Source organism: Festucalex cinctus, chromosome 13 (genome assembly GCF_051991245.1).
Source record: "Festucalex cinctus isolate MCC-2025b chromosome 13, RoL_Fcin_1.0, whole genome shotgun sequence".
Taxonomy (NCBI): domain Eukaryota; kingdom Metazoa; phylum Chordata; class Actinopteri; order Syngnathiformes; family Syngnathidae; genus Festucalex; species Festucalex cinctus.
In genome coordinates this window covers 2885359-2912840 of record NC_135423.1, presented here as the reverse complement: position 1 = coordinate 2912840, position 27482 = coordinate 2885359, and the positions used below count along the sequence as shown (strand labels likewise).

The window sequence follows — 27482 nt, the reverse complement described above, 5'->3', positions numbered from 1 at the left end:
TGGCAACCAGTCCAGGGTGTCCCCCGCCTACTGCCCAGAGCCAGCTGAGATAGGCGCCAGCAGCCCCCGCGACCCTTGTGAGGAATAAGTGGTCAAGAAAATGGATGGAAGGGACTGTAGCTTTAACCAATCAGATTTCACAGCTAACTAGCAACGAGTTTAGGCTAGCTATTTTTGCTCATAAACCTTGCGGAGTCGCTCCTAAATCAGTAACGATCCCCTCTGAAACAACATTTCTGAGAAGTATTTTCCTCACAAAGGTATGATGGGAAAATACAGAGAAGCTATGCTAATCGCTGAACTAACTCAAGAGTGACACGGCTAGCATGTTATGGGACTGTAGCTTTAACCAATCAGATTTCACAGCTAACTAGCAACGAGTTTAGGCTAGCTATTTTTGCTCATAAACCTTGCGGAGTCGCTCCTAAGTCAGTAACGATCCCCTCTGAAACAACATTTCTGAGAAGTATTTTCCTCACAAAGGTATTATAGAAAAATACGGAGAAGCCATGCTAATTGCTAACCCAGCTCAAGAGTGACAAGGCTAGCATGTTACAGGACTTTAACCAATCAGATTTCACATCTAACTAGCAACGAGTTTAGGCTATAGCTACTTCTGCTCATAAACCTTGCGGAGTCGCTCCTAAATCAGTAAAGATCCCCTCTGAAACATCATTTCTGAGTAGTATTTTCCTCACAAAGGTATTATGGGAAAATACGGAGAAGCTATGCTAATCGCTGAACTAACTCAAGAGTGACACGGCTAGCATGTTATGGGACTGTAGCTTTAACCAATCAGATTTCACAGCTAACAAGCAGCAAGCTTAGGCTAGCTATTTTTTTTGCTCATAAACCTTGCGGAGTGCCTCCTAAATCAGTAATGATCCCCTCTGAAACAACATTTCTGAGAAGTATTTTCCTCACAAAGGTATTATAGGAAAATACGGAGAAGCCATGCTAATTGCTAAACTAGCTCAAGAGTGACACGGCTAGCATGTTATGGGACTGTAGCTTCAACCAATCAGATTTCACAGCTAACTAGCTACGAGCTTAGGCTAGCTATTTTTGCTCATAAACCTTGCGGAGTCGCTCCTAAGTCAGTAACGATCCCCTCTGAAACAACATTTCTGAGAAGTATTGTTCAGGAAAATACGGAGAAGCCATGCTAATCGCTAAACTAGCTCAAGAGTGACACGGCTAGCATGTTTAACACCAGGATTAAGTGCTTGGGTGATGAGGTACAGTTTTCACAGCAGCCCTTCTGGAACTGTGTTAAAAGTGGAGAACATCCAAAATTGCTACCCAAAGGGAAAAAAAAAAGTGTTTCGAGCCTTGAGAGTTTCATATTCCCACCTTTGCTGCATGGGCCACAGTAGCTCAGGCTGGTGTTACATGTGGATTGTCTCACTTTGGAGAGATTGTGTGATAGCGAACATGCTGCTGGGTCAGAGGTGAGTGCAGGCGGTGTCGATAGGGTCATTGACTGGACAAGTATCTGCTGTTTGATGTTAGGTGGCCTGCAGGTGTTTGCAGTGACCTGCTTCGTGTGTGAAGCCTTTGAGCATGAGGCTGATGTCGATCTAAAATTTCTGATTCCAACGTTCCACGTTTGCCATGAAAAAAAAAAAAAAGAAGTGCTATTGAAATTATAGAAAGATTTACCCAGTGAAACGTAGCCTACCACATTTTTGCACTTCAAATTTCAAACCATTTCAAATGAAAACTGTTCAGATTACATATCGGAAAGAATTCACATTCCCCAAAATCCTCCCATTTTTCCAGATCATCATTTCTGATCATTTCAAATTTTACATGAACAAAATTCGCAAACTAATGGAGACATTTTCACATTTGCCAAACGGTTCTACATTTGACTGACTCAAAACATTCCAACTTCAAATTGTTAAGCAGCTCATATGGGACATTTACAGAAACGTTTCCACATTCCTCAAATTCCCGCTTTTTGCACCAGTATTCCGTTTCTCAGCACAAATGTCCAAAATCAATGCAGAAATCCTTCCACATTTGTCATCCAACTCAAACAATTCCAACTTCGAACTTTTCATCTCATTTGGGACAATTTCTTTCCATTTCCTGGTTACCAATGTGATGTTTTTTTTTAGCATACCTATCGTTAGGATGTTAGCAGTATTCTTTTTAAAAATAGCACGTATGTAGGTCAGAATGTAAAATCCATCCATCCATTTTCTGAACCGCTTGTTCCTCACAAAGGTCGCGGGGGTGCTGGAGCCTATCCCAGCTGGCTATGAGCAGCTGCTTGCCAGCCAATCGCAGCAACTCTAATTCATTATTTTAAAATCTTGCCTAGTAAGTTGACAGCCAAGCTTTCATGTTAATTGTTATAATGGTGATCGATTACTCTCAGATCTCGTTAATATCACGTGTTTGGAAACCAAATGGTGTCAAATTGTTTTCTTCAGGCTTAATGTTGACAGAAAGAAATCTGATCATTTTGTGGAGAGGAAGTCGTTTAACTATTGAACAAGTTGCCACTAAATTGTGCCGTTTTAATTGCCGCTGTAATTAAACAAAGTGCAACAAAGCGTCTCGGCAGAAGCGTTGGGATTTTATCTCACTTGGCAGTCTTGTTAATGAAACTTTTAGCTTTAGTGTGTCTAGTTACGGCCCGAGTGTTTTGTTTTGTTTTGTTTTGTTTTCAATGCCTTTTATTCCATTCATTATTGCTCCCCCTATAGGCCTGCCAATAAATAACGTGCATATCGGCTGGTTGGTTTATCGCAAACAAGCCCACATCGTCATTTGTATGCCCCTCCCTCCCACGTACGCTTTCCATCTTGTTTATGGACGGCGTTGCGTACGGTGAGCTCATTTGCTGTTTTTATGGCACATGACGACCATCCGTACGTTGAACTGATTGCACGGAACGAGCGCTTTACGCTCTCTGTCCTCCCCGTGTACTTCAGCGGTTCATTGAAGCGGGTATTTGCAGTACGTACTGACAATCGGGCCTAATTTAAGCATTTTTCCACCCTTACAATCAAACGTGGCAAAGGCCCGATTATCAGATATTCGGACTGTCCCGAGTGATTTTCCTGAGGTGTGCGGTGTTTGAAGAAAATTTTTTACTCTTTGTTCTGCTGGGAAAACACCCACAAACAAATTCAAGAGAGAATTTATGCAGGGTTGATAGTGGCGTAGTACACACATACCGATAATTGGCTCATTTCCTTTCAGATCGATTTGATTATCGGTATTGGGATTATCGGATTTCCTCCTCAATCGGTTCAGAAAACAGTCCTGGCCGATTTTCTTTCATATGTTGTGTTTTGTGTTGGTTATCATGAGTAGCTCACACACTTTAACCTTCCCGTTACGTTAGTTTGAGAGGAACAAAAATAATATCACTGGGTCACTTTGACCCGAGGTGTGTTTAGTCTTTCAAATGTGTCAGAAATGTGTATAATCCAAATACAATACTTCATTTTAATCAGTGCGTTATTTTTATTTTGCAGGAACAGCAATAATGTTTCTGGGTCAAAATGACCCGGAGACGTATTTCATTATGCAAAAGTGTCAGAAACTTTTTTTTTTTTTTTTTTTACTTAAATTTTCAACCTGTGCATTACATTTGTTTCTTTGAATAACTTCCTGGGTCAATTTGACCCGGCGTCATGTGTAGTTATCCAACAGTATAAGATTTTTTTTTGTGTGTGTATATGTATATAATCCAATATTTAATTTGCACTCTTATTCCTTTTTTTTTTTTTTTTTTTTTAATAAAAAAAAAAGAAAACACATCCTCAGGAACAGCAATAATAATCCTGGGTCATTTTGACCCAGGTTTCGCTTAATTATCAAAAAAGTTTAGAAATTTATCAAATTTCAAAAATTTTTTTTAAGCCAATCACGAACGATTTCAATCAAGATTTCAGATGTCAGAAGCCAATTTTTGCAGAAGTCTACCCCGAAAAAAAGTTTTGCGCAATAACTTTGAAATGGGTCAGTTTGACCCACAACATAACATAACATCACATAACATAATTTTATTTTTATTTTTATTTTCTTTCTATTAATTTTTACTTGATATTTGTTTATGTTTATATGTTATGTTTACATGTTCAATAAACTTCAAACTTCAAACAAAGAAGCTCTAACACTAACCTGGTGATATATATATTTTATTTTTAATTGTCGTGTGAAGTGTCTCATGGATGTCACAAATCGGTTAAGGTGTTGAAAATGTGTGTGCAGTATACGTTGTTTTAGTTTGGAGAATGCGTAGTGGGAATAACAACATTCCTGGCTGGCGCTATTGGTTGCCATCTCCGTTCCTGTGTGCAGCGCCGAGATGGGCAACCACCGAGCTTTCACCAAAGCCAATTTAATGGCGGCGATTGTGCTGCTGCGAGGAAAGCCGGTAGATGAGCTCGGCGCGACTCTTTTACAGTTTAACGACTCGGCCTCAGTTTAAAAAGGAACCCTCGGATTGGCCTCGGCTGATCCTCGGCTTGGGCCGACCGACCGACCGCCCGCCCGGGGAACCTTTAAAGCGGGCAATATGTCAGCGCCGCTAAAGGTTGGCTTTGCTGTAAAGCGTCCAGCGAAGCCATTAAAAAAAAAAAAAGAAGGCCGAGTCGTGAACCGGACGCCAGCCCGAGGATAAACCTCCGCGTTTACCTTCCCCTGCAGATTGGACGGCCAGGCGACAGGTCAGGACGGTGGAATCCGCGGAGAAGCCAAGTGCATTAGAGGAACAGATTAGACTTTGATCCATCGGAATCTAAAGGCAATGAATAAAACATTGGGCATTACGCTCAGATCCACTTGTTATTAAGGTCTTAAAAAGTGAGCAGAGCAGAGGACACAAAGCGAGCCTGCAAGGGATTGCTCGCAATTTAGACAGAAACCTCAACGGACAACAAAAAAACGGCGTTTCCAGCTGAGCCAGGCGGCAGCTGCGCCATTGCGAGCGTGACCTTGCGGGGGGCAAATGATTACCTTCTGGAAAAACCAAGGTCACCTCCACATTTGCCGGTTTTCTTCTCCGTTGCAAAGCGACAAATCAACAAGGCGACCTGGAAAAAGCAACACATCCCATCATGTTTGTTTCCTTTGTACGCTTGAGCAGTGGTTCGTCATTATTTTTCAGTAATAATAATTATAGTAATTTTGATGATTTTTTTATTTTTTATTTTTATTTTTTAATGTGATTGCTGCGGAGCAATGTAAAGCAAAGCAGGCACATATTACCGCCGTAGAAAACAACGTTTATTATTTTTTTTTATTTACCGGAATTTTTCAGACAAAATGCGTCCCGAACCGTTGAACTTACCGGCACAAATGAGGTCTCAAAAGATGCGGCTCGATCTGACTCGGCGGGGAATTATTTTTTGAGGAATTCCGAGTTACCATGGCGACGTAATTCCACAAAAAAGCCCCGCCAAAAATTCCCATAGGAATGAATGGAGAAGGGGGGAAAAGATCCACAAATCAAGCACCTAGGGATTGACCTGACTTCAACAGGAAGTGACTTGATTTCAATGGGGAATTGACCCGGAAGTGACCTAATTTCAACAGGAAGTGAACCAGAAGTGACCTGATTTCAACAGGAAGTGACCCAGAACTGACCTGATTTCAACAGGAAGTGACCCAGAACTGACCTGATGTCAACAGGAAGTGATTTGTTTCAACAGGAAGTGACCCAGAAGTGACCTGATTTCAACAGGAAGTGACTTGATTTCAACAGGAAGTGACCCAGAAGTGACCTGTTTTCAACAGGAAGTGACCCAGAAGTGACCTGATTTCAACAGGAAGTGACTTGATTTCAACAGGAAGTGACCCAATTTCAACAGGAAGTGACCCAGGAGTGGCCTAAAATCAACAGGAAGTGACCTGTGATTTCAATGGGACGTGACCCAGAACTTACCTTATTTACACAGGAAGTGACTTGATTTCAACAGGAAGTGACCCAGAAGTGACCTGATTTCAACAGGAAGTGACTTGATTTCAATGGGGAATTGACCTGGAAGTGACCTAATTTCAACAGGAAGTGAACCAGAACTGACCTGATTTCAACAGGAAGTGACCCAGAACTGACCTGATTTCAACAGGAAGTGACCCAGAACTGACCTGATGTCAACAGGAAGTGATTTGTTTCAACAGGAAGTGACCCAGAAGTGACCTGATTTCAACAGGAAGTGACCCAGAAGTGACCTGATTTCAACAGGAAGTGACTTGATTTCAACAGGAAGTGACCCAGAAGTGACCCGATTTCAACAGGAAGTGACCCAGGAGTGGCCTAAAATCAACAGGAAGTGACCTGTGATTTCAACGGGACGTGACCCAGAACTTACCTTATTTCAACAGGAAGTGACTTGATTTCAACAGGATTTGGCAAACTGGTCAGTGCATGCAAATTTCCACCTTGCAAGAGTCAGCAGTCACATCCAAAATTTCAGCGGAAATTTTTCAAGTCTTTGAATTAAAATGTGCATACCTCGACATTTCAATGAGAAAGAGATGTGCAACAAGAAACTTACTAATCTGTATTGATAATATGTACTACAAACTAAGCTAACAATGTGGACAGAAAAAAAACAATGTTTTATTAAATGAAACATACTTTGTTCTTGTGTGCCAGCCACCACTTGTGTTTTACCGTGTTCAGTTTGTCACTTTGTATTTCCGCCGTATCTTCTGCCTTCTATCATCTTAGTTTTTGTTTCCTCCCTCCGAGAACAAACGCTAACTTCTTATCATTCCTGCTAAGATGCACTTGGACTGACCTGCCAGCACTCAACTTGCTTCTATTTTTGTTGTTTGTGAAAGGTGAATCTCATCAAGTACAAAATGAAAAAAATGCAGTTGAAGAGCTTCGTCATGTGAAGGAGCAAAACTGTTCCTGTGCAGCCTTGATCATTGCAATCATTCAAACGCAATAGGTTGAAGCAACGTAACCAGGAGCGTGTAGCTTGTCTCGTTAGCTCATGTTTTTTTTTCCCACCCAGCTTTCAGGTTTTCATGTCGTTTTGACCTCAGATAGGAATATCATTTTCCAAGGCAAAACAATGCGTCTATTCTCACTGGATCAGCCCCTGACGTCTGCATTTTGGCCTGTTTTGCTTCCACTTCTCTTATCTCCTCCTCGGGGAGGTGGGCTAGGGGCGAAGATCAAAATGAGAGTGCTCCTATGAGGATTCGACATTGACTGACTGAGACAAGAGCTACAGGAGAACAAGAGCCTGATACAAATATTGTGACCAGGGAGACAAAGCTCGCCTTGCTAGCTTATTCTTTTTTAAACAAACAAACAAACAAATGAGCAAAATAACAAAAACAAACAGCTCTCTGGTTTTCACATTGATTAGACCGCTGCACTCTAAAAATTGTTTGGCTCAAAAATAAGTCAAAAAGGGAACTGACCCAACCTTTTATTCAATTAACCCATGAAGTGGGGTCAAATGAATAACCCAAAAAAGCTGGGCCAACCCCCCCCCCCCCCCCCCCCAATGCTTGGGTTAAATGATTTTGGGGTTTTGACCCACATTGGGTTTTCATCTAACCCATCTTCAAATAAAAAAGTTGGGTTGGTCCCTTTTTGACCCCTATTGGGTCCACATTTGGGTTACTCATTCAATCCAACCTTTGGGTTAAATGACTAAATCAAAGTGTGGTGGATCTCATTTTGACCCGTGTTGGATTACATTTCTGGATTATTCTTTGAAATGATGAAATCAAAACGTTGGGTTGGTCCCTTTTTGACCCATATTGGGTTCAGCTTTTGAGTTATTAATTGAACCCAATGCTTTGGGTTCAATTAATAAATGAAAATGTTGGGTTAATCCCTTTTTGACCCATATTGGGTTAATATTTTGGGTTATTTTTTTTATTTTTATTTTTATTTTTATCATTATCATTTTAAACTTCCTTATGTTAAATTTTTTAAAGTTTGTTGAATAATGTTTTAAGACTGTTAGTTTGTAACCTATTTTCATTTATTTTTCTTCCTCTGAATGTTAACTACTGTTTCTTGATGCTTATGTGTTGTCTTTCCTCGTGTAAAGCACATTGAGTTGCCTTGTGTATGATTTGTGCTATACAAATAAACTTGCCTTGCCTTGCCTTGATCATTTAACCCAATACTTTTGGTTAAATGAATGAATCAAAACCTTTTGGCGCATATCGTGTTAACTTTTTGGGTTATTCATTTGGGTTACATGAACAGCTGAAAAAGTTGTGTCGGTCCCATATTGAGTTATTTTTGACCTCGTATGCTGGCTTGATCGTCTCACCGAAGTAGCATAACCAGCCTGTCCTTATTCCAGACATGCCATAGCGGACTCCGATTTATTTATTTATTTTTCCTTTTCACACGTTTGCTCAGAAATGTTCTCCCTAATGAGGACGCACAGCAGGACGCTTGCGCTTTCATTTCCTTACGGGGAGCTCGGCGCGCATTAAATTGGCTGCTATTTTAATAGCAGCGCAATGTCTGCAATTAAAAAGGCAAGGAGACGTTGACGAGAGCGAGGCGTTAATATGAAAGCGTTTCCGCATGCAAACGAGGGCCTGCCTCAACGAGTAACTTCTCAATCATCATCTTTAGTGTTCTCATTATCAGCCATTCGTTGTTGTTAAATGGTCAAACACGTGTAAAAAAAAAAACTAAAAAAAAAAAGCCTGTTGATGTTTGTTTCGCTACGTGTTAGCTATTTTCATCAGTAAAAAAGTTAATATTTTGTCTATAATTCATATGTTAACTTCATTATTTTTCATGTACAATTAATACCTTTAAAAAGTAATTTTTCTAGTTGCTGTCGACTTTTTTTTTTATTTTTTTTTTCCATGGCTCAGTTTACTGACCATACCTAGAAAACAGGTGAGCCATGATTGGCCGTGACCTGCTTGCCCAGCACATGTGATGTCATCATCAGTCAACAGCAAGAGGAAAAAAAAAAAGTTTACAAGGTATTAATTGGACATAAAAATAACTAAATAATGAAGTTACCAAATTCATTCTGGACAAAATATTAACTTTTTACTACTCAAAATTGTTCAATGAGTCACATATCCCTTTAAGTTGTAATAACAGTGCTCACCACTAGATGGCAGAAACGGTTCAAGAGCACCTCCATACTGTACTTCTGCATCAGAGAAGAAGAGAAGAGCTGGTCTGACTAGAAGCCACGACCAAATTAGGTCAAAAAAAAAAAAAAAAAAAAAAGTCTTCTTTCGGTTCCGCAGTGGTTTATTTATTTTTACAAGAATCGTTGACAGTTCGTTTGAAGTGCGTGAGGAGTTACTAAATGTGTGTCCACCAAAAACATGGATTAATTCAACGCCTAATTGTGTTACAAATGCATAGGATAACTCTCAAAAAAAAAAAAAAACAGCACCACAATGAAAGTGTTTTTCTCCCGAAAAACAAAGTTGAAGAACACAAATCACGAAGCAAACAAATGAATGTCAAAGTCAAGCAGGACACTCTGTTGCTTTTCTTCTCCCCTCGCTTTTTTTTACGGGTCCCCCGACGACTTCAATTAAGGCGGCCGTGATTAGCGCTCGGGTGCAAGGCGAGGAAAAACAAAACACAAACAAAAACGAAAAAAAGTCTTCGTGTTGACTCAAGCTCCAAAGCCGCCGCCGACACTGCCGCGTTAATCCTTTTGTTCACATTCGCCGGCACATGCCGTGACTCGCCAATTCTCATTCCCGAGCAGAAAGAGGCGGAAAAAGCAAACATGGCAAAGGAAGAAGAAGAAAAACATTAGCATGAGCGAGCAAGCGTCCAAACACCAACAAGACCACTTTCAGAAACACAAAATGAGGCTCTTACTTCGACTTACTTACCTCTGGTAACCCGCAAGGCTCAATTCAATAATGTGTTGTAATAAAACTATACATGGAAGGAGAATTTAGTAGATACATTTCAAATAAATCATGGCTGTATACCAAAGTAGTAAACTTGCTCTCGCAAGCTGAATTCTGGCGGTATTTGTGAGTTGACAAACTCCGGAGAACACATCTTGTACCGCTCCCGCTGAGAACCGTTTGGACCAATCACAGAGCGACATTGTGTTTGGGGGGGGCGGGATATGCAACTGTGACCAAACCAGGAAGCCAGCGCCGACGTCGGAGCTAACAAACAAACCAAACAAGAACGAATGGACGCTACAATTAATTCGATTCTTCCGTTTCCTTGTCATCCGTGACCGCAATTGGTTAAAACAAACGTGTAGCATGTCGAATCGTCCAATTAGCTCAAATTATTGTACAGAATGTCCCGCCTTTTCCCGACGAAATTACTGTGGAGACGTACCAGATGGATATGTATGATCCATCTTTGCATATCCATTTGGTCATTGCCAGGTTACCAAAGTGGAAAATAGACTGCACCTTTCCTACTTATATTTATGCCCTTACTTAGTTATGTATTTATATTATTCATGTTGTAAACTAGCGATAATAACTCTGCGTTCCCTCAATTTCCCCGCAGGGATGAATAAAGATTTCCTGAGTGTGAACTGGTGCAACATTTGTGTCATTTTCAGCTGAAGTGCACCCAGAAAATATTCACAGCGCTTCACTTTTCCAATTTTTGGTCAGGTTAAAGCTTCATTGCAAAGTGGAATACATTTTGTTTTTTGTTTTGTTTTTTCTTCTAAGGCAGCTCGGTTTACAACACATTTCGTACACAAAGCAATTCAACGTTTCACACACGCAAGTCACAACACCAAAAAAGCTTTTCCAAACACAACAGCTAGAACGACATTCAGAAGAAAAGCAGAGAAAATGAAAGTGGCGCACCAAATATTTCAACACATTAACAGAAGACTTGAAAAACATTTGAAAGTAAACTAATGGAAATTATGGGGGGGGAATGAATTTAAAATATTTAGACTGCGGGCTGATTTCTCTTCACCGTTTGCATGCGGCGTAACAGCTAAATGCTGCTTCACCGTGTTTGCTTTGAACTCTGGCCTCCGCTAACTGACACACGTCTGCCGACCTCAGACTCCGACTGGGTTTCTGTTCAATCCGCATTTATTGAATGTATGAAAAATGAAACGGGTTCTGACTGGGAGCCAGCGGAACGCCGTTTGGACCGTTTTGTTCTAGTCAGAACGTGAGTTGCTAAAACAAATCCACTCACAACACCCCATGATGAAAATGACATTTTTAATTTAAAATATTATGACTTCACCTGGGGGGGAAAAAAAACATGACTTTATTCTCATAACATTTTTGAATTTGATACTGTTACACTATGACTTCTTTCTCAAAATTAGGTAACTTTTATAATCACTATTCCGTTTAAGTGTACATATTTGATTTGACATTTGGACTATGATGGGCTCATTGGACAAATTTTGTGTGTCTGCACTTATTCTACTCGATTCACCGCCCAAGTACAATGTCGTTTGTTCTTAACTTTTTATATATATATATATATATATATATATATATATATATATATATATATACATATATATATATATAGTACATCAGGCTTAAATATTTAAAAACTATTTTCTATATATTTTTTTTGCAGGTAAAATTATTATTAAAGACTTCGATATCAGTGCAGTACACTTCATTATTATTAGTATTTTTTCCAGCTGTGTATGTTACAGTGGCCGACAATATACAATATTACATTTAAGGAATTGAACCTCTCGTTCTTGTTTACTAAAAAGTTTCAAAAAGTACTTTTGTGGCGGTTTGACAAGGCCCAAGCTCGTAGTAGTCTGAAATAGTCGATTACTTTGGGTGGGCTTGTGATTTGAATTGCTGACACGGTAGCTTGTGGCTCTCCCGTGCACAAAACATGATCCATTATCATAAATCACATGTGCCAACACAGACAACAGCTGCATGAATAATTAAAGGTCGCTACATGAGCGCGTGGGTCCGTGTGTGTGTGTGTGCATGGCCAGAAGCTGCAAAAATATGAATACGTAAATAAAGATGAAAAATGTTTGTGCAGTCCAAAGACGAGTTGGAGCAGGTCCACCTGAGCACCAGCATCCTTACAGTCAACCAAAAAAAGTTTCGTTTTTTTTAAAGAGAAAGTGCTCGGAGCAATGTTCGTCCTCGGCGCGCTTTGGCCCCCAAGTGGTCGACCTGCTGAGTGGGGCTTCTTGCGGAAAGTTAGCAAAAAATGATTCTCTGGAACTTTATTTGCGCTCTTTTCGACCGACAGCTGGTTCACGGTTTTGAGGGTCCAAAGTGTGCCCCGATTTCTAAAGCTACTTCGACATCCGTCCAGGTGAACGTGTGATGGGCTGGCAAACCGGTCCCGGGTGCACCCCCCCCCCCCCTCCCATCCCAAAGTCGGGTTCGGAGAGTGAAGGGATGCTGGCCCGTTTCCCGTTTGGCTTCCCGGTCCCGGCGGAGGACGCCAGCAAATTAAATGGCAGCGCGGCGTGACAAATGAAATGTTTGCCATGTCTGAGTGCTGACATTTTCAAAGGCAGCTGCGAGAGCGCCAACAATAAAAGGTCCCCGGTCCGGCACCGGCTCGAGTTTGGAGCCCTTTTGTGTTTGGCTGCTGGTGGGATATTTGATTGGAATGACGGCAATCTCCCTCGCTGCTTTTGGGAATTAAACGTTTTCGATATGAGCTTTCCGAATTGCAGATTGGCTGCAGACGCCTGCTTGTTCATGTGTGCCTGTTTGCTGAGTTTTTTTTTTTTTTTTTTTTTCGAGCTTGGGACAGATTCTTCTATCCTTGTGTTTTTGCTTTGTGGTCATCTGCTGTCTCAAATTCTTTCTGTTCCATTTCCGTGGATATTCTGATCAGATTCATTTTGATATAAATCGGAATAATGACGTTTGAAAGGATGTCACACCGAAGTGACGTCATCTCGCAGCAGCCAATAGAAAAGCACCTTCAGATGACGTTTGATGTTTTTGAAATATTGCGCACAAGTAATACACATGAAAAAAAAAAACTAATACTAATACTGAAACTAACAAACTAAACTATAACTAAGCAAACTATAACTAACAAATAAACTAATAAAAACAAACAGAACCACCCTGAAAACTAATAAAAATTAAAATGAAAAATTCCAAAACTATAATAACCCTACTGCCATATTACAAATAAATTGGTTTATATACTGTAGCATTTTTCTAAGTATGCAAAAGCACAAATAAATTATTTGTACAATTTTTAGCACTAAACACAATTTCTCTTCATAACATTTTGTGGCCCTTGCGTCATCCTGTGGCCCTCAAATGAACATTTTGGACACCCCTGCTCTGGCTGATCTCTTGTACTCTGCTGCCACCCGCTGGCCATTTTTTATAAAAACTTCCATTGCTCTAAGCGACTTTTTCATGTCCGAAGCTGCACCAAAGCCTTCTGTATGCTCTAGCATAACAAAAAAAACAAACAAAACAAAAAAACTTACAAATACGTTACTGGGAGTGAAGAACAGTACTAAAAACGTATTTATACGTTTTTGGGTTTGAATGGATCCGCAGGAACCTCGTCATTTTGTTTCTGGCGCCATGAATCACATTTGAAGCAAACTGAAAAAGAAGAAGACACAGTTTGAAAAATATACATCACATTTATTGGTCACCAGGAGTCCCCTACTGTTGCCTACTGGAACTTCCGCCAACGCGGGCCACCGAGCACCAAAGCGCTGCTACCAACAGAAACAAAGCTGCGTTCTTCTCTAGAAGGTAACACAATGTACAAAAACAGCAAGTCTTGGAAAGTAGTCCGAGTCGTCGTGGTTTGTTTGGTCCATTTAAAAACAAAAAAAAAAAAAAAAAAAAAAAAAAAAAAAAAAAACAAAAAAACACTTCTTTCCTCGAGTGAGTTTTTTGCCGCCTGGCTTGTCGGGCAGCCCAAGGAAGGAGGAGGTGGTTTGATGCACATGTCCCAGATGATCCTGCTCGTGCTTCCGCTGCATCTTCCCGAGAAGCATTCGTGCTCCGCAGACCCCGGGAGTCAATGAGACGAGCACTTAAAAAAAAAAAAAAAAAAACAGATCTCTCCTTGCACGGCACACGACAGCACAACACTAGCGCGATGTTGGACACAAAACTGAACAGGTGACGAGATGAATCAGACCACCCTCCCGCCCGGACCGTTCCTCCTCCGCGGGAACGCCAAGCGGCGGCCGTCAAAGGCAATTTAAAAAAAAAAAAAAAAAAAATAGGAAAAAGGGGGCGAGTCCTTTCCCCTCCGATGGAAAAAGATGAGCGTGAAGCGGCCTCACCGGGACGCTGAAGGCACCAGCAGAACCAAGAGCAACGCGGGCCACGACGGGTTGCGTTTGCATCCGCCGCTCTTTGCCCGCACACCTGACGGGACCAAGCGGGGGGGATTTATTAGAAAAAACAAAACAAAACAAAACAAATCTTGCACAGTCAACGGCCGCCTACGCACGTGCCGCGAGTTTGTCGAGAATATAGTCGACAACAGCGATTTGCCGGGAAAAAAGTAGCTAAAATATTTGTCGAATACACACACAAAAAATAAATAAATATATTAAGGGTATCAGGCGATTCAAAATTTTAATCGTAATTAATCGCATGACTTCCCTAGTGAACTGACAATTAATCACAAATTTTATTTGTAAATTTTATTTATTTTATTTTAGTTCTATATGTACAATAAAATGTACACGTTTTCATACTCATACAAAAATGTTAAATGTTAAGAAATATGGCTGTATCTGTTCATCATTGATAGCATAATTTCATAATAATTCATAAAATTGAGTTAAAATTTTAAAATATATTGTAGGCTACGGTAGTGTGATATTGATTCGTGTTGGTCATTTTTCTGCCACTAGATGGCATAATTGGATTGGATTTGGATTTGCTCGGTGCATGTTTCTTTTCAGAATAAGAGCTATCTAATCTTTAACATGAACTTGTGAAATTTTGTGCTTTTTTTTTTTAAATTGTAAAATACAACTTGACCCCAGTCTCCACAAATATATGCATTATTATTAAATGTATTACTGCTAAATTTTACGTGGGCTGCTTCTTTGCGACGCATAAAAAAAAAAAAAAAATATATATATATATATATATATGCAAAGCTGAAACGGCTGCACTCCACTCCCCAGCGTATTGTGTGGTGAGAGACAACTGTGTCATTGTCCAAGTCATTACGGGTGCAAACAATACAGCCAGTGAAGCGGCCATGAGGATAAAACATCTGCTGGCCGGTCTCGTCTCGCCGGCGCGCCGCTAGCAGGTTAATTGGCCGAGCGCGTCCGTGAAGCTTTGTTTGTGTGTGTGGCATGCGTGTGGGCGAGGTAATTAAAAGAGTATTAAGCCAAAGAAAACTTTGCTCGCGCAAAGAGCTTTGACTGCTTAATTACAACAGATAAGATCGAGCTATGCTAAAATAAACAGTTGGGCGGGAAGGAAAGAAGTAAAATGACTTACCTATTACTCCATTTAATGTACTGTACTTAAGTAGATTTGTCAGGTAACTGTACTTTACTAAAGTATTTTTATTTTTCATTTTTCTCCCAACATTTGAAAACATAATTGTGCCGCCTTCTTTCAAGCTCCGCTAAGAGCGAGAAGATTTCTTGATATTTTTGTCTACCAGCAACAACGTCACAAGATTTATATGATTATATGAGTTATGAAGCAAAATCCAGCTATTTTTATCCATCTCGGGGCGGCCATATTGCCACTTGCCTGTCGACTGAAGATGACATCACAGTTGCTCAGGGCTCAGCAACAACCAATCAGAGCTCACCTGTATTCTGAGGCTGCGCTGTGATTGGTTGTTGCCTGAGACCTGAGCAACATGGATGTCATTTTCGCTCGACAGCAACTGGCAAAATGGCCGCCCCCCCGAGACAGATAATAACGACTGGATTTTGCTGCTTAACTCATATTCCACTACCGCAATATTAACCAGAATGCCATATTTAGACTAGTGGGGCTGCATATAACATTGTCAAAAAATTATTTTGGGGGTTGACTTACTTCTATGTCTACTTTTACCAGCTCTGAAAACAATTGTCGCGATGAATATGGAACATCGTGGGCGGTGTAGCTTACCAGAGGATGTGACGAGTCGTATTTGCGAGCTGACCGCCCCTTCGCCGCCCTCGCTGAGGGCCCGCACCTCGATGACGTACGTGCCGCCCTCGGGAAGGGACAGCGTGGTGGACGGGTTGATGGTGCGAGTCACCTGGTTGTGGCCTCGGCCCTCCTGCTTGAGTAAAACCTGCGTGGCGACGACACGAGAGGCATTTGCTCATTGAAGAGAATCCAGCAAGTTTCAATCTTGTTCCTTTACATGGTTGATATGCGTTGTTTTATACCAGTGCTTCTCAATTATTTTCTGTCATGACCCCCTAGTAAGAAGAAAACATCTCACCCCCCCACCCCCACGCGACTATAAATAGTATCATTTGTCTATAAAATTGTTATAAGCACACCTCTGCACAACACTGTATCCGTATTAACGTATAAGAGAATAAAAAAAGAAATACGGACCAACTTACAACAAAGAATAGCTTTATTAACTGTAACAGAAAAGATTTAAAGTGCATCTGAAATTCAAAAATAAAATTAAATCCTTCATTAAACTATAAACGTTTTTTGACTGACCATGTCAAACCATATGATACATAAAATCAATAAATCATAATGCATTCAAACTGATCAACATTAACTCAGTAGCACAATATTAACTCATTTGCTCCCAATAATGTGGAAATACGTTTGTTTTTCTTAATGGTCTAAGTGTCCCAAAGACGTATTGATACGTTACTTTGTTTTTTTGTTTGTTTTTTTGCTAGAGCATATAGAAGGCTTTGATGCAGCCTCTCAACTGGAAAGTGGGAACTTGGAAAATCAGTCAAAATCCAGGAAAACAGCCGGGAGCGAACGGGATTGCTTTTGTGAAAATGGCGGCGAGTGAATGAGTTTGGAAAAAAAACAAAACGAAAAAAACAAAAAAAAACCCTGTAACCTGCAAAACAAAAATTTAAAAATAATTTGTGCTGATTTTTTTTTCTTTTTTTTTTTGCTGTGTGCAAAGTGCGCATGCTCAGTGCAAACAAAACCCCTACACCACCGAGCGAATGCTCCCTGCGCACACTCTGCCAATAATGAGAGCGACACTGCCCCCTAATGTAGTGGAGGTGCAATTGCACTTTATTCTAGGACAGTAAAAAAATAAATAAATAAATAAATACATAAAAAAGCATGTTCCCCGAGGTCAAATGCGCCCCCCTTGATGGAGCCTCGCACCCCCACTATTTGAGAAGCACGTTTTTATACATTTAGAGTCCCCCCCCCTCCGTCTTGTGTTCCTGGCCTCCCTTGCAACAGCTTGGAGGTCACGAGCCAGAAGGAGGTTCTCGCTCCGAGCTGGGAAGCTTTGAAAGCCAGCCAAGCTCGCTTCCCTCCTTCTACTTGGCTTCCTCCTCCGCAGCCTCGCTCGCCGTGTTGTTGAAGCTTCAATGGAACTCCTGTCGCTATTTTTAAACCCCTTGTCACCAGGCGCGGTTTTTATATTCGTACAGTAATAGGGATCGCGTTCAAAGCTTGCTGCAAAGGGCGGATGTTGTTTTTTGTTTGTTTTTTTACGCCAACCGCTCCGTTAGATGGGGAAAAACGGCGCCATTACCATGTAGCCGATGACGTCGGACTCGTTTTCGTTCGCCTTGACTGGATCCCAGCTTAAAGACACGTTGTTGCCCTCTTGGATCCACAACAGGTTGCCTGGAGGCTGCACGGGAGCTGAAGAGTGGGAAGAAAAAACAAGAACGTTAGCCTCAAAAAAAAAAAAAAAAAAAAGGGACGTACAGCATGTTATTGAACGTACGAGCTTTCCTGGTCTTAGCCATGATGGAGGCGCTGGCGGGTCCTTGCCCGATGCTGTTGAAGCCTTTGACGATGACGACGTACTGGTTGTTTCCTTCCAAGCCCCCCAGGACCATGGAGGTCTCGTTCTTCGTGGTTCTCTGCTTCCAGCCGGAGTCCTCCTTCTCCGATGCTTTCCAGTAGCTCACCTGGTCAACAATCGAAAGCACGGTTGCGTTCAGAGGCGCGAGCAAGAAAGCCCCTCACAACCCGTGACGTCAGTGACACGTTACTAAGTAATGTACTCCAAAAAAAATTTTCCAGTCAAGTAATCAGACTACAGTTACTTTTAACATACGCAGAAGATTTTTACTTCAACTTGAAGGTGAAGTCAGTATTTGTTGAAATAGTCTATTTTGAGTTAGGGCTAGCTAATAACTAGAGCTGTCAAACTAATTTTTTCATCAGATTAACTCATTTGCTCCCAATAACGTGTAAATATGTTTTTTTTTTATGTTTTAAGTGTCCCAAAGACGTATTTATACGTTTTTGTTTTTTGTTTTTTTATGCTAGAGCATACAGAAGGCTTTGATGCAGCCTCTCAACTGCAAAGAACGGTTGAAGAAATGGTAGTTATTACACAAACGGCCAGCAGGTGGCAGCAGAGCAAAGGAGATCAACTAGGGCCATCTAGAAATAAAGCTCAATTACTTAAAATTTGGAATAGATTTGTGAAAACTGATGAAACTTAGCTCTCTTCTAATGCTAATTGCTGCAAAACGGAAACAGATAGAAACATACTTTTTATTTCTGATGAAAGAAGAGACTTTAATCTTTCTTTCGGTAGGTTCCATGCTTTTATAGCAATAGAACACAATATTCTGTGGGCCTTGCAAAATCAGTCAAAATCCAGTAAAATAGCCGGGAGCGAACGGGATTGCGAAATGTGAAAATGGCGGCGAGTGTTAATAGTTAAAAATATAAATTAAAAAAAATATATACCGTTTTTATTTTATATTTTATTTAAAAAATATTTACTTTCAGTGAAGTCTATTAAAAAAAAAAAAAAATGGCACCTCTTTTTGAAAAAGGCTGATCTTCAAAAATGAACAAGATATAGTTTTTAAGTTAAGAATTTCAAGTCAAAATCATGTAATTCCCAAGTCCTAAAAGTGGCAACTTTAGCCTAAAGTCCAATGCGGGGAAACTCCGGTCACATGACGCACCCGAGTCGCCTCATAAAGGATCTGATTGTAAGCGTACGCGGTGTATCTAATCAAATGTCTGCTCGATGCGTGATTACGAGCGCACCTCGTATCCTTTGGGTTTTCCGGGACCAGGACTGGACGGCCTCCACGTGACTCGGATTTGCGAAGCGGAAATTGCGTAAGCTTTCACGTCGGACGGCGCCTCTCTGGGTTCTGCATGCGCGCACACACAATCCCATACACAAACATCAAAATACACAACATGTATTATTATTTTTTGACTGTGTGTTTGTTTTTTGTTTTTTTTTTGTTTTCGTGTCTCAACAAAGCCAAATTTAACCTCACCGCCCTCGGCCGAGTGGATGACGACGACCGGGCTGAAGGGCCCGTCGCCCTTGTTGTTGTACACGCCCACTTTGACCTCGAAGGGCGTCAGCGGCGGGAAGGTCTCGTCGCGGTACTTGTACGTGGTGGAGTCGGCCGACGTCACCATCTTCTCCTTCCACCCGCGCGTGCCGTTGGCGCGGAAGGCCACGATGTAGCCGAAGCCCTCGCCGTTTTGGAACTCCTCCGACACGGGCTGCAACAGAAAATGAAAACATTTTTTCTCACAGCTGTGTGTACAATGTTTGGTTGGTGCTGCCTGTGAATAATTTAGCAACATTTGCTAGCCTGCTTGCTAACGTCAGCTCTCCGAGCAACAGAGAAGTCGATTCATTAGCCAGTCCGTCACTGATCATTTATGTCTGAAGTTTCCTGCTGAGACGTAAACGACGGCCGGCAATTTGTCTTCCTTCCAAGCAATTTGCCTCATGTCACATCTTCTTTTCGACTGACGTGATACACATTCAAACTGCGTTTGAAGAAGAAGGCGAAAATCGTCATTTTAGCTGTTTGCAATTGTTTGTCAATCGCTCTGTGTTGGTCAAATGACGTGGAAAGTTTTGTTTCCTTGTAGTGCCATCTGATTTATTGTCATTTGGAAGAACGTGTGATGTCACGGTGAAAAAATAGTTACTGGCACATCACCGCACAATGGCGGAAAGAAGAATGGACATAAAAGCGTTGTTGGAGTGATTGAGTTGAAAACGATGTGAATGAAGAGACCAACAGTGGTGAAAGTATATCTTGCGTGTCAGACGATAGATCTCTGTTAGGGGGCTTGGTGGCAGAAAGTCACTACAGTAGACATTGGTCCTTGAAATAATCCGGCTGATGGACCATGTTCTGTCCTCACTAGACGTGTTTGCTATATCCAGCTAGACAGACAGTTAACAGATGAGATGTCTTTTGTAGTTTTTATCTCTTTATTTAATTTATTGTAAAACTGAAACAAAAATACAATACAGCATATTAGCACAGTACTATCAATCCAATCACAAATGTAAAGAAATAATAATCACCAATAAGTTAAATAAACAACACAACTCAAGTACGGTAATAAAGTTAGCTCAAGTCCGCTAGCATAAAAGGCTAACGAATGCTAACGTCTTCACTGACTCGTTTTTAACACCATTTTGAATTTACAAAACATTCAACCGAACTTATTGGCTTTTTTTATAGCTTGAATAAAGTTTATACAAATGAACACAAATAATTACTTACAGCCTTACGTGGGCCAACGCTCCACCGTGTGTGTGTGTTGCTCTCCAGGAGTGTCTGACGGCAACTCAAATGAATCGGGCGTAATACGCACTTCACCACTAGAGGGTGCTAAAAGTTAACAAATTCACTGAACATAAACGGAATAAAACTATAACATCGCAGACCATTTCATGGATTGTGACGGTGGATCGGCGAACGTATCTTTTCCTAAAGACTCATGACCAAACTTTATCAGATCACAATAACCCAAACAATTAAATGAGAACATGATAAAAAAAAAAAATAATAATCATTTTCCCATTTTCCCAACCCAGCAATTTAAAATGGAAAGAACGATTGCGACATTGTGCAGTTTCACTTTTGGAAGAGCCACTAAAGAAACAAACTTTTCTCATCCGGAGCAATTTCCTCCCCGTTTACTGTAATTCGCTGCCAGTGTTCATAAAGGAGCAGTCCGTCGTGAGAATTGGAAGGCGAGCTGCGCTCTTTACCGAGACGTTTGAGTCCGGGCATCCATGACAGGAGGATTTTTTTTTTTTTTTTCCCCGTCTTGAGGACGCCGTCTGGTGTGCTTTCCCCCGAGCTGTCTTCCAGCAACTCCATCCAATCAAATGGCAATTCATTAGGATGGAATTCAATTAATTAATGTGAGCCGAGCGGATTAAGGTCCTTGCGAAACGCAATATATGGAAAAGAGCCACTGCCTTTTGCCGTTTAATGGAATATGTTTTATTGATGGTGTGACAATATTAATATGAATCAAAACTGACTTTTACTGCCACTGATTCACATTAGCATGTGTTTCACACGATTTAAACTAATACATGAAAACGCTGAAGTGACAAATGTCCCAAAGTGGGGGAATCGATCCTTGAACCTTTCAGTCACGAGCCGCGTTTAAAATATGGGTAGAGACATGATGGAATAGCAACTTTAAGGTTTGTTAAGATCAGTCTTCTATAACAGGGGTGTCCAAACTTTTTCATTTGAGGGCCACATACAGAAAATCAGGACGCAAGGGCCACATAATGTTATGAAGAGAAATTGTGTTTAGTCCTAAAAATTGTACAAATAATTTATTTCTCCTTTTGCATATTTAGAAAAATGTTACAGTATATAAACCAATTTATTTGTAATATGGCAGTAGGGTTATTATAGTTTGGGAATTTTTCATTTTAGTTAGTTTTTATTAATTTTCAGGGTGGTTTTGTTAGTTTTCATTAGTTTAGTTCTTTAAAAAATGCTTAGTTTTAGTTTAGTTTTAGTTTCAGCATTAGTATTATTTTTTTTAATGTGTATTACATGACATGACATGTTTGCTATAATTATAGTTAGTTTTAATTAGTTTTGTAAACATAAAATGTAGTTTCAGTTAGTTTTCATTTGTTTAAAAAGAGTGTTTTTATTTTATTTCGGTCACAATATTGTTTTTTGAATTTTAGTTTTAGTTTTTGCATTAGTTTTAGTTAACTAAAATAACCTTTAATAGCACCTGTTTTTCGACACCCTCCCTTCTAACTTTGACCATCTCCAAACATTTTTGTTTTGTTTATTTGATTTGAACCGAGTCAAATGCCATTTTTAGCATACGTCGCGGGCCACTGAAAAATGGACGGCGGGCCGCAAATGGCCCCCGGGCCGTTGTTTGAACACCTCTGGTGTAAAGTATACTCAAGTATAATAATGAAGTATTTACCTTCTATTAAAATCCGTAACAGTGCAACCTGGAAAGTCAGATGCTTCTTAAGTAGCCAAGAATATCCTGAATTTATGTGATGTTTAGTGTGTTTTGCTTTTTCTTTGTCTTTTTTTTTTGGGTGGTTTGATTTTGCAAAAAAATGTGAACTGGAGCAAATTGAAGGTGAACCAGCTTCCTGGAATCCAATCTGAATTCCACTTGCTGGCAGCGAGTTTATGCTGGGTAAATGCAAAATATGAATCAAAGCATCCACAAAATAACAAATATTTGAAAAAAAGCGCCGCTACTTCCAACGTGAATCGGCCCCCGGAACGCCTCGGCCCAAATGAGCCATGTCCTCCCCGGAGGTAATGGTGCCGGATGGGAACGCGATGACCAATCACCGTGACCGTGCTCGTTACGGGGATGATCAGCGGAGCTAAATGAGCTGTCATCAAAGTGGATCATTACGGGCCGGCCGTGCTGCTCATTCAATATGGACCTTTTAGGAGCGGCGGTAACAAACGGAAGCCATTTAGGGCCCCGCTGGTGGGGCGTAGGAGGGGGGAGGGACACGTGGACGACAGCCTGATGATTCAGCTCGTCACTAAGCCTTGATGGGCTTGGTGACCAGAGGCAAAAAAAACAAAAAAAACACCGAACACTCTGAATTTATAAAGTACTAGAGTAGTGTTTGCATCCACAACAATATTATATGTACAGATATGAGTTTTATGGTGCATGTAATTCTGTAAATAATCAGTTTTGCATGTGATTTACTAAGAAAAAAAAAAAGCAATCTATTAGGGATGTCCCGATCCCATCATTTTCCGCTGATCAGGATCGGTAGAAAATGATCAGTGTTTTCATTTTTGGCAATGTTTTATTATTATTATTATTATTATTATTTTAGGGGCTACAAAGCAGCAAAATCATCCAGAGGTATACATATTGCCAAACAAAACGTTTTATTTATTATTTTTATTTGTTATTTTGTGCACTTCTCTTGGCACCCCACAAAATTATTGGGATGGTTTTGTTAAAAAAAAAAAAAAAAAAGAAAGAAAAAAAAGGGTATTTTGTGCACTTCTGATGACACCCCTCAAAAATGATTACATTTTGTTAAAAAATAAATAAATAAATACAAATTTGGCATTTTGTGCACTTCAGATGACACCTCCCAAAATTAAAATTTTGGGGGGTGTATTCTTGAAAAAAAAAAATTCTTGTGATTGGCTCCAAGTCCAATAATTGAGAAGCTCCAAAATTGCATTTCTGTTCATTGTTGTTTCTGTCATTTAAAAAGTCGTTAACATTTTTTTACATTGTTCCTCTTGTAACTTTTTTTTTAGGCCACCTCAAATTTTGTGTGCACCTCACTGGCACCAATGTGCGCACTAATTGCGCCTGAATTTCAGAAACGCTACTGAGACATGCAAAATCAGCCATCACAATTCATATCGGGTCTAAGAAATCACATTTGTTGTGCTAATTCCATCTATTTGCATCCACTCGGCAACTTTGCCTCTTTGGCAGATGCAATCCTGAGCGCGCCCAGTTAGTAGATCAGCTTCCAGAGGAATTTGGTGCCTGACGAACTTGCAGTAAATCAGGCCCACGGTGTATCACGCCCCTGAATCAAATCATAAAAAGAATATAAGTGCTCTCTTATTTTTGTTTTGTTTTTGAGTCGTACAGAGTGAAGAGAAAGGTCATCAACCTTCATGCTGGAAGATGAAAAATGCTTGCTGGATTTGTCCTGGATTTTACCAGTACAGATATTTGTGTAAAAAAAAAAAAGACTTCAAGTACTGTCGAAAGAGTAGCGTAATGAGTATTTTTGTAATTTGTTACTTTCAACCGCTGATCCTAGTGAGGGGTGGGAGGGAAGGAGGGAGGGGGCACACGCGTCCAGAGCCTGATAACTCATCTCATGACCAAGCGCTAATGTGCTCGGTGACTGCGAGGCCAACCCTAATGGACGCCCCCGTGGAAAAGCAGCCGACTGTTTAGTCATTCATCCTGCTTTAACGCTGTCCGGTCGCCCGCCGTCGACCCTTCAGCAGATGATTGCAGAAGCGTTCCCGGACGAGCCACCGGCGGCAAAAAAAGGGGCCGCGTCTCCTTTAATAAGGGCCGCCATCGATCACCTGGCGCCCGCTGCTGATTTATTCCCAAACGTGTTGGAGCAGCGGCCGGCGGGAAACGCGCACGGGAGGAAAACCAGTTGGGGTTGCGAGAGAGAGGAGCTTGTCAAATTTATGGATGACGGCGAGGCGTAGCGGAGAGACATCATCGCATTCATATTTCTTATCACTGGCTCACATGAGTGAAGACCTCCACCAAGGCCGACGGGAAAGCGGCAATTGCGTACGATGCGGTAAATCGAGTCCAAGAAGGTTTTTCCTCCAGTAAAGGGAAGCAAACTATTAGAAACGGCTCCCAGCATTTCCGTTACTATGTTGAGACTTGAGATGGAGATCACGTCCAAGCTTGAAAGAAATCACAATCTGCTAGCCAAAACTAGCATTTTGTGACTCATCGAAACACATTGAATAGCGTAACTGATAATAAAACACTTCCTCATCCATGGAGACGGTCCCAAAATCACTCGCTGGGCTCACGTCACCTACTGGGAGGTCAAGGGAAGCTCTGTGCTAACAGCAGCTAGCTAGCAAAGAGCTTCGGCTGGCTACTAGTGTGCCTAAGCACACTGTGAAAAAAAAATATACTATTTTGTGACTCATCAAAACACATTGAATAGCATTACTGATGATAAAACATTTTCAAAATTTTCCCCATCCACAGAGACCGACCCAAAATCACTCGCTGGGCTCACGTCACCTACTGGGAGGTCGAGGGAAGCTCTGTGCTAACAGCAGCTAGCTAGCAAAGAGCTTCGGCTGGCTACTAGTGCGCCTAAACACATTGCGAAAAAAATACTAAGATAAAAACACATTGTAGAGTTGCTCCTATGTGACTATTCATCTCCGTGGCGGCACAAATGAATTCTTCATTCTCACAAAGGAAGTACAAGAAAAGAATAAGCAACCATGCTATTTGCTAAGCTAACCTAAGATTTACACAGCTAGCGCATTTAACATTGGAATTGGGTGACCGAGTTCACATTTGACTTTGTTCAGTACACACATTGGACTGATTGCCAGTAAATTATGGGACACATTCTTCACAATCTACGTGAAATATGCTATCAATGTATATTTGATACAATACTGTAGCGTGTTAGCTTACTCATTCAAAACTGTACGTTTTAGGGGTGTTTTGGGGGGATCTGGAATAGATGAATTGTATTCCCATTCATTTCAAAGGGGAAATTTGATCCGAGATGCGAGCGACTTGCGGTCAAGGAACTAATTAAACTCGTGAGTCAAGCTACCAGTGTTATTAATACGCTAATTGGACTCCAGCCAACAATATGTTTCGCCGACCCCCGCCAATTGACACCAGCAGGCATCCATTCCATCTGGATGGCGGCTCGCCCTCCATAAGGCGCCCAAGCGCCCACGGCCTCCGTTTCCTTTGCACTCCTTCTCCCAGTGGCAGTTGGGCTGCCAGGCACTACTTAATAACGACGAGTTGATTCCACATCTGTTCACCTCTCCCCCCTTTTGCGAAAGTGTCCTTCAACCCATCTTAATTACAAATTCTTGGCCTTGCTCATAAGACATTCGGGACGTATAAAGCCCCCCCTCGCACGCCCTAACTCCCGACCCGTCTGCGGGCCGAGCCTGCGAGAAGTTCACGCCAATTTCCTCTTGGCTTGCCGCGAGATTTATTAGCTTGAGCGGGAGATTACAAACACATTAATACACATCGACGGGTTCTGACCCGCCGTCTGCGTCTTCTTCGGGGGACCCAAATTGCATATCCGCTGCATCTTCATCACTATCGCCGCGACAAGGGTCCCAGGTGGGCTGCGGGGACCGCCTCGTCGGCACATTTGTCAAGTGTGACCAAGGTGAGCCGCCCCCACCCAAGTCTGAGACCCTCAATGCATCATCACACTTGCAAATATCCTCATCCTTCATACGGAAAAGGATATATCGGTTCCTTGAGTTGACCACGCTCACAATTCAAAACACTCATATCTCAAATCATTCTTCTCTATTGAAATGAATGGAAAGGCCATTAATCCGTTATAATAATGACCTAATATTGTACTCTCCAAAAACGTAGGAAAAAAACAAACAAAAAAAACTTGACTTTAGTTCACTCACACTTATAGGGTGAAGTTTGCACTCGCAAGTCAAAGCGAAAAAAAAAAAAATTGTCTTTCATATATAGTAATATGAATAAACTATTATGATTGCTGTGATTATTTTGTGTTATGAATCTGATGTTTATTCTATTTATTTATTTTATTCACTCACCTACTTGTTATTAATTTACTGATGCAAACTTTATTTACTTGTATAAAAAAAAAACTTGTATACTCACTTAAAATGTTTGCTTTGTTCTTGTGTTTTTATCTTTTTTTTATTTTTAATTTTTTTTTATTTTTCTATTTATTTATTTATTTATTTATTTATTCATTTTTTTTTTTTTACTAAAAATGAATACCAAAAATGAAAGCAGCACAGGAAAGAGGAGAGATATTGCCGACCTAAAATACGACAAGCTTATAATTCCTCCCCGTACAAGTAACACCCAGACAACCTGACCAACACAGCTTATTAATAAAATGAAGGAACATTGAGTGTACTTGATGACGAAAAGTTGACAAATACTAGAATCGCAAATTCACACACAAATAAAAATCATTTAAAAATATTTGATTATACGGAACATAAGACATCTAATCCAGAAAACGGCCTTGACCCAGAGAATTTTTTTTGTAGGAACAACTATGACCTTGTCTGTCTGTGAGTACCACATTAAAAAAAAATATACATAAATAAATATTCTTTACTGCATGACTGATTTCTGTTTCATGTACAGCACTTTGTATAAAGCAATGCTTGTTTTAAAGTGCTTTATAAATAAAGTTAAGTTGAGTATTATCATTATTTGAGAAATTTAAAAAAAGCTAATTTATCAAATTAAAAAAGCAAATGAATTTAATTATGCACGTGTAAATGAAATAAAAACAATTTACGATTTACCATTGTTATAACAATGACATAATTTATGTATATTTTTTTTTGTAATGATATTTTACGTTCCTCCAACTAAGTTTTTTTGGC

General features: G+C 40.6%; 1 protein-coding gene across 5 annotated transcripts in view; it reads right to left on the bottom strand.

Annotated features, from left to right (window-relative positions):
* Nucleotides 1-13808: 13808 nt before the first annotated feature.
* Nucleotides 13809-27482, bottom strand: part of cntn5 (contactin 5) — a 211790-nt gene continuing 198116 nt past the window's right edge. For all 5 annotated transcript variants that reach the window (XM_077494311.1, XM_077494315.1, XM_077494313.1 and 2 more), the window contains 6 exons: nucleotides 19341-19575; nucleotides 19099-19208; nucleotides 17810-17996; nucleotides 17612-17724; nucleotides 16033-16201; nucleotides 13809-14304 (listed from right to left, as the gene is read on the bottom strand). In XM_077494311.1, coding sequence (XP_077350437.1) covers nucleotides 14216-14304; nucleotides 16033-16201; nucleotides 17612-17724; nucleotides 17810-17996; nucleotides 19099-19208; nucleotides 19341-19575 — 903 coding nt within the window. In that variant the 3' untranslated portion in view covers nucleotides 13809-14215. The remainder of the gene's footprint in view (nucleotides 14305-16032; nucleotides 16202-17611; nucleotides 17725-17809; nucleotides 17997-19098; nucleotides 19209-19340; nucleotides 19576-27482) is intronic.